The sequence below is a fragment of the Buceros rhinoceros genome, unplaced genomic scaffold (assembly GCF_000710305.1).
Source record: "Buceros rhinoceros silvestris isolate BGI_N320 unplaced genomic scaffold, ASM71030v1 scaffold14869, whole genome shotgun sequence".
Classification (NCBI taxonomy): domain Eukaryota; kingdom Metazoa; phylum Chordata; class Aves; order Bucerotiformes; family Bucerotidae; genus Buceros; species Buceros rhinoceros.
This window is the reverse complement of record NW_010429938.1, coordinates 90,343-97,999: the sequence shown is the minus strand read 5'-3', so window position 1 is coordinate 97,999 and position 7,657 is coordinate 90,343. Positions and strand designations below refer to the sequence as shown.

The window sequence follows — 7,657 nt, the reverse complement described above, 5'->3', positions numbered from 1 at the left end:
TCCTGGGGAACACCCTTCCAGCAGCTCAAGCAGGTGGTGGAGGAGCCGTCGCCGCAGCTCCCGGCAGAGAAGTTTTCGGCAGAGTTTGTCGATTTTACCTCGCAATGGTAAAATACCGCCTCGGCCCGCTCCCCCTGACCCTGCTCTGCCCCATGTCTCTGCCATGCTGCTGGCCTCCCACCTCCCTGTCCCCACAGGCACCTCTCTGGGGTACAACCCACACTGCTGAACAGAACACCCCCCTGGGGAAAGGGATGAGGCTTCCTGAGCTGTGAGGCTGGGGCATGGGGCTGTGCAGCCAACATGTGCCTTTTGCCAGAGCACTGGTGATGGTGGCTGTGGGGCCATGAGGTGCTGAGGAACAGCCTCGGTCACTGCGGGGGGACATGCAGGGGGAAGAGACTTAGGAGACTTTCTCAATCATCAACAGCACAGGCTGGCAGCCCAGGCAGGTCCCTCATGTCCCCGGGGCTGTCGTGGGGCGGGAGGGGGAGCAGGGCGCAGAATGGCTGCGTCCTCCTGCCTCCCGCTCTGGGGAGCATGGCTCTGAGGGCGGTGGTGGCACAGACCTCACCCCACCATGGCCCCTGCGTGCAGCCATCCCGCTACTGGGGCCCTGCAGCTGCTGTACTGCTTTCCGAGGGACTCGGAGCTGGAAGCAGCAGGAGCGTTTGGCTGTGGCGTAGGAAAAGGGCCGGAGCAGCTGCGCGCTGTCTGGAGGCTGCGAGAGCTGCATAAACGCAGAGGCTCTCCCAGCCCCGCAGAGACTCGGTGCTGCCCTCAGCGTATGGTTCACAGAGAGCTGGCAGCCGCCCCGCAGCTCCCGACTGCTTCTCCCTCCAGCTTCCCTGGAAACCGCCTGGGAGGCGTTCGCATTTTCCAGGCGCTGCAGTGCCATCCACCGCTTGCCAAGTTGGCAGGTGGATGGTGGGTTTGCGTGGTGGCCAAGAACGGACGGCAGATCGACAAACACAGACATGTGAGACCGCTCCCGAGCTGCCAGCGTCAGCGCCCAGAGCCCGGCCGGCTCTGCTGTGACCCAGGAAGGGGATTATCAGCCTCTCCTGCCCGGGGACTTTAAGTACTGACGCTCAGATTCCTCTGAGTCTTGTTCAAATGTGTTTTCGAGGTCCCTGTGATTCATCTACCGACCCGTGCTGGGGAATACCTGCCTGTGCCCACGCTGCTCTGAGTCTGTCAGAGGTGGGAGCTGGCTTGGAAAAACCCTCTCACGAAACACCCACCATCTTCACCAGGCCCACGCCGAGCTTTTGGACCGGCTGCCTGTCCCCCGTGCTGCTGGCTCGCTCCCTGTGGTTGCAGAGTTGCCTGTTTGTGCCGGGCAGGCTGAGTTCCCCACTGCATATGGGGTTTCTTTTTGCAAGCATGGTGTCTTGCAGCTCTAGCCGTGGGCCGGTTTAGGAGTACGATGGCCACAGCCGTTGCAGTGAAAAGGATGACCCTGCTGTCACGTCTTTCATGTCTTGAAAGCTTCTGCTTCGGGGAGCACGTGGTGGTTCCGCTCTTTGCAGTGTCACTGGAGACCCCCCAGTGCCAGCATGGATCGGCAGCGCTTTGGCCACTGACTGCACTAGTTTTGTGGTGTTGGAGTCTCGGAGAATTTTTTCTGACACCGTACCAGGTCACATCAACTCAGAGTATGGACAGGCTATTTGATATATCCAGTTCAGGAGGTTGTGGAGTGAATCACATCATCTGCTGCCTGCAGCAGTGAATGTCTGATACCTGTAGCCACTGCAGGTTCCAAGTTCCTGGGCTGAGTCAGGATCTGATCCAAATAAGTCTCTTAATTCCTGAAGATCTACATTGATTTCAGTAACTTGTCACTAGATTTCCTGGTATTAGTAATCTGGAAACAAGGTTTTTGTTTGTAGAGGGTCTAAATTAAGAGGGCTATACCCAAATCCTGCTTCTGGACACACCTAACCTTCCAATTCACCTTAGCATCTCAGCTTGGGCTTTTGAGCTCAGAGGATGTGACACATCCCGTACCTTCAGCTCGGCGATATTGGCACGTATCGTTACTAGGTTCCTCTGTTCATTCACAACACGACACTAAACATGAGCCCACTACACACAGCAAGCAGGAAATATCTATTCAGTGTGTGTCCTCCGCTTCCTCTGGGCGCCGGCAAATCCCAGCAGAGGAGCGACTTATCATCACCGAGGTTCTCACTTTTGTTTTGCTCAGTGTGACACCTTTTCCCCGCCACCGACGTGTACGTGTGTGAAGATCTTTTCAAGTTGCTCCAAGTGTCTTTCCCCTAAATACAGTCAGGAAGTGAGTAGAGATTACGTCCTGTCTTTTAAAAGCTATTTTCTGCTGGAGGGAAACCAAAATAACTTCCAGCTACAACCCTCCAGAGCCATCTGTTGTAGGAGAGGAGAAAAAAAGGATGTCCCATGTAACCGTCCCCGCTGATAACAGTGTGGTGATAAACAAACAGTTGTACACGTGCTTCAGAGCCATTCAGACACTGCTCCCAGTTGGAGGTTGGAGGCTGCATCCATTCCCATAGTCGCTGCCCTACTGGGTAATACCCAAAGAACCAATTCTTTCTGGCCCCCAGCGACAGGCAGGTCTTGACTGGTATATATGGTGTCTCCAGATCTTATCTGACCTTGACTGAGCTCATGGTGCTTGTGTGTACCCAGCCCTGCGCACCACACGTGGCCCGTGTGCAGGCTGTGCTGGCTGTAGGTGTCCTCCAGGCCCAAGTTGTTTGCTTAACATGTGGATGAGTAGTTGAACTTACTCTGCAGGGACTTGAAACCTTGCTTCTGTCATGGTGTGATTTTATGGCCTTGCTTACACTGCATACAGACTGTGACTTTTATGGCTTTTCTTTTTTTTTTTTATTAAAGCTTGAAGAAGAATTCCAAAGAACGGCCAACATACCCAGAGCTTATGGTGAGTGTGCCGGCGTTAAGCGGTGTGTTGGTGCAGAGCTGAGATGGGTGACAGTGAGATGCCGAGGACAGGGTTTCCAGTAGTGACTGGTGATTCGGGATACTTGGCATCTTTATTTTCATTACAGATGTGAGAATCATGGCACTTCAGGATCTGGGGAGGGCGACCGCAAAGCAGAGATGCTCTTTGAAATTCGTCATTCACATGCTATTCCAGTCAGATCAGAGAGAAAAATATGTAAAAGCAGTTAAAACATTTGCTAAGGGACAGGAATGAGGCTGAGTGAGGATAAAATCCTCCTCTCGGGTCTGTGTGGTGGCTTCAAACACCGAAGTGGGATAGATGCACCACGGATGCTCCACACGGGCTGCAGAAGCCTGTTAGGCTCTACCGCCTCGTGGTGCCTTGGAGAGGAGACTTTTTGGACAGACTAATTCCTGGATGTCAGGGACAGAGACGGGTCTGTGACTAATAATTCCGGTTATTGAATTTCATCTGCTGTTAGAGAATGTTTGCTGTGAGCACGTCTAGGACAGAGCAGTAACTGAGGAGGAAAATTCTGATAAAAGCTTGTGGTGGGGGAAAGGCAAGGCAAGGCAGTGCCGGGCTTTGAGGTCAGATGCACTTCACTGCCCATGAGCTCCCAGTGGTGCCAACACTGGCGGACACTTAGCCAGAGCTCTGAGCAGGAGGTGGCAAGAGCAGGGTCTGAGGTGAGATTTTTCTGCTAGGGCTCCCCACCTTCATGGCCATTCTCTCTCTCCTGACTTGTTGGTATTGATCCTGGTGCTCCTGATAGCGGGCGAAAAGCAGAACTGCTTTGGAAGGCAGTGTTTCGCCCCTGGAGCATCCAGTCCCTTTTTTACTGTCACCAGATTCCCAGGGTGCTAAAGGCAGGAGGGTGCCTAACTTGGTTATTTCTGGAGATCCTGACCCAAAGTCTTGCCTGTCCCTACATGCCCACCCCTGTCCGGTGCCACCGACAAGATCTTCTAGCTTAAGGGTGGAAACTGCTCCAGAATTTCCTCAGACACTGGTGTGTCCTGCCCCATAACTTGTAGCATGTGTGTTCTGCCATCCGGGGAGTCAGCCTCATCGCTACCGCTCGCTGTCTGCTAGGCGGTGGTGGGACCTCTGGGTGTGAAGGTGCCCGGGTTTAAGGTGCTGTCTAGCTGCAAGACGTGCTGAAAATCCATGTACCTTTCAAACGTGAGTTGTGAGCAATGAATAATTCATTTCTTGCTGGGCCCTGTAATGCAATTAGACTATATATAGATCCGATTTGCACACAGTTTGCCCAAATACTAGTTTCAAACAAAGGGAGGCTTTTTTTCTTTTTTTTTTATTATTGAATAAATACATATATATTTTAAGCAAATTTCTGAACTTTGCCAAATGGCCTTTTATCAAAAAGCTTCACCGGAGCAGCTCCGTCTGTTGCAGCATTAAAACCCATTGGCAAGCGAGTGCATTTCTGTCGAATTAAGTTCTTGGATCACCTCTCCGGAGTATCTCAATGCTGTGGTATTTTATGGCTGACATGAATGTTGTGAGGTCTTGTGGTTGAGGGTTGCTGTTTTGTTGGGTTTTTTTCTCCCTCCTCTCTCTCTTACGGCATTAAGTTGCGGTTCTGGATTGGACTTGTCATTTAGGCCAAGACTGCTCCCTAGCTTTCCTGTGGAATTGAGGTTTCTCATGGAAAATATGACTCGGTGCTATCTTGAGCATCAGGAAAATTGATACGGATGCTTAACTTCATTTCAAAACCCACTTCCCCAGGTGAAGTGGAGCATGAAACTACTGCAGGGCCGGTGGTCTGCGCGTTGCGTGGAGCACATCCCGCCTGGCACGGGGTGGTTGCAGAGGGGTTGGGTTCACTGAGAGATGGGGCTGGAGGCCACCGCTGCCGCCCATGTCGTGCTTGCGGGTGCTTCCAGGCTGCAGTAGCTCTGCTTTGGGTGCGACTTAGCTGGGATGTGAAAGCAGTGGCATCACGCTGGGGTAATATCGCAGCGGGCCATCTGGGCCATCTCTCTGAAAGTTAGTCAGGACACTCCAAATCCCGTGACTGTCTGACCCAGGGAGACCTTAAATTATGTCTGGATCCATGCCTCAACCCATTTCAGCTCTGTTTCCCGCATAATTGTGCTTCCTCTTCCTTGCTGGCATGTCTTTGGGTTGCTTCCCAGCTGCTCAGAGCTGCCTCTTTTTATTCACTGGATTCTGCTCAAGCCCACCTTGGAAAACCTCTTTTCTTTGCCCTTCTGCTCCCTCCACTTGGCCACTGCCATAAATGATCGTCCAAATAGCCAGTGCTGGGGGACTGAGGTGAGGGACAGCTTTGAAAAACCCTGGAAACCCCAAATTGTCTTTAAAAATCTGGTTTGAAATGAGAGGGTCAGGGATCAAACCGAACTCCCCAGCCTGCGGGTGGGAAGCACAACAGCTTTTTGCCGTGGTGGAGGTCATCCGTGAGCCCTGCAGGGCCCCGGCTGCCTTTTGGTTCACTCTGACACCCTCCATACAGATTAATACAATTAACTGCCAGGACAGCGGGTGTCAAACAGAGTTCTGGTGATTGCAGGTGGGAGTTGGGTGATCTCAGCTGATGTGCCGCAGCTCCTGGTGGCAAACGGGATTGCTGCTGCCAGTGGAGAGGGGCTTTGCTGTGGCTGTTAGGGGGCATTTGGTCATGTTTTTCTCTCCTTACACATATTTTTCCATTTGTGCTGAAAAGTAGGCGAGATTTTCTGGCAGGATGTCTCCCCATGTTGGTCACGACTAAGTAGTTAAACACAGAGCTGCGGATGGCTTTCCAGCCGGGACGGCTTTCCTCTGCGGTGGTTAGGGGTAAAGTAGCTGTCTCCTGCTGCGAGTATGAGCAATTGCAGGGAAGAAATGAGACTCCAAAGTCACCAGAGGGTAAATACACACATAAAGCAGGAAGCTGAGGGAAAACGCACTGCAGTCAGCCTGCCTGCAAGGTTTTCCTCGCTCCCGTTGTTGCTGGTGCGTGGTGGGGTGGGTAACCACCGGCTCAGGAGGAGCACATCTCCTCCCAGGGCACTGCAGAGCTGTGAGCCAGCGTGTGCCAAAGGGCACGACCTGCTCGAGGTGGAGGCAGGGGGCTTTAATCCTTCTCTTGCTTTGAGAGCAGCCCAGCTCAAGGTTTAGAGGGCATCCAAGAGGGCAGCACAAATCCGCAGCCTTCATGGTGGCCCTTGGGCTTCCCGGCTTGCCTCAGCTGCAAAACATGGAAAGCTCAGTATTAGGATGCAAGCGACAAAATCTTTGTCACTGTCTAGAAGATTGTCTGAAAAGCTTTTAGGTTTGGTCCTCAGCATCGTCAATTATAAACTTTTCTATTTTTTCTCTCTTTTCTTTCCCAGCAACATCCTTTCTTCACCCTGCACGAATCCAAAGAGACAGACGTCGCCTCTTTTGTCAAACTCATCCTGGGAGACTGAGAACTGGACTTGTAAATGAATTGCCCTTCTGTGGACTGGTGGGTGCAGGGGAGGGGCGCGTGGCAGGACTTGTCATGAAAGCACCAACAGAAAGTCGCCGTGTTTTGTTTTGTTTTGTTTTTCTTCTGAGAAACCCCCGCCTCGCCGAAGTTTTTAAAAGGGTTCTTTTGGTATCCATAGTGACATAGAACGAGCTGGTTAGTGAAATGAATTTTAATAAGGTTGGTAACCTTAAAACAAAAACAAAACAAAAAAAAAAATTTGAAAAGAGTGATTTACATATTTAATGACAGTCGAAGTCCCTCTTCCTAACTTTCTCCTCATCCCCCTTCCCTTCCCCCTGAACCAGAATTTGCTTTGTCATGGTAATAGGTGCTATGGTAGTTATGAAGTTGTATGTAGATTTATATTTTGTCCCTTCCATTATTTTAATATTTATGTTAAGTGCTTGATGGAATAGATTTCTGTTTGAGGATGAGTGCCTGTGATGATGATGATGCTAAAGGAGGCTGTAGCAAGCAATAGCTGTAGGGGCTTTGCTGGGGAAAAGGTGTCACAGGAAAACAGGAAGAAGAGAAGTGTCTGTGTTGTGGGAAATATTTAATGTGCATCGTAAAAAGAATTTATAAACAAGTATCTCAGCTCAGCTACTTGAGCTGCTTTTGCAGTGTGCGAGGCAGCGTCACTGTAAGGGAGGGAGGCCCCAGTGTCCCATGAGGTCGCCTCTTCTCCAGACACCGTGCTCCGAATCCGGCCGGCGCGTCCTGGCCAGCCTGTCACCTGCGAAAGGCCCCTGCCCTCCGTCCCACCAACTTCCTCTGCTATATCGGGCGGGTGATGAGGTCTGGAGTGGGAAGACATTGCTGGGGTGGTGTCTGGGACAAAAGCCCCAGGGGGAAATGGCTTGTCAGAGGAGTTGCACAAAGCTGCAGAGGAGGCCGCGGTGGCCAGTCCCCACTTGCCTGAAGCCCAGCAGCGTTGCAGTGCCTGGGGCTCCCTCGGGCTGGGGATGAGCTGCTTTGGGCTGAGAAGGGAGTTCTGCTCTCCTTCTCCAGATGAGGAAGGGTAACAGTGTGCACAGCATGACGTCCGTGAAAAACGGGATATCTCGGCACACGTTTCCAGGGCTCTCGGCGCTGCATCGGCAGCAATCCCTCTGTGCTTGCCCACAGACTTCGGGAGTGCTAGTGAGCTCCCCTGGAGCCTGTGCCAGCATACGGTTTGGGCCGTATCCAGTTCGGGTTGGGGTGCTGAAGGC

General features: G+C 52.1%; 1 protein-coding gene across 1 annotated transcript in view; it reads left to right on the top strand.

Annotated features, from left to right (window-relative positions):
• MAP2K6 (mitogen-activated protein kinase kinase 6) overlaps window positions 1–6,869 on the top strand; it is a gene marked incomplete at its 5' end in the record, with an annotated part of 17,537 nt that extends 10,668 nt beyond the window's left edge. The window contains 3 exons of the mRNA XM_010142853.1: window positions 1–107; window positions 2,887–2,932; window positions 6,322–6,869. The exon at window positions 1–107 is cut by the window's left edge and continues 7 nt beyond it. Of these exons, the coding sequence (XP_010141155.1) occupies window positions 1–107; window positions 2,887–2,932; window positions 6,322–6,399 (231 nt within the window). The remainder of the gene's footprint in view (window positions 108–2,886; window positions 2,933–6,321) is intronic.
• Between the last annotated feature and the right edge of the window lie 788 nt (window positions 6,870–7,657).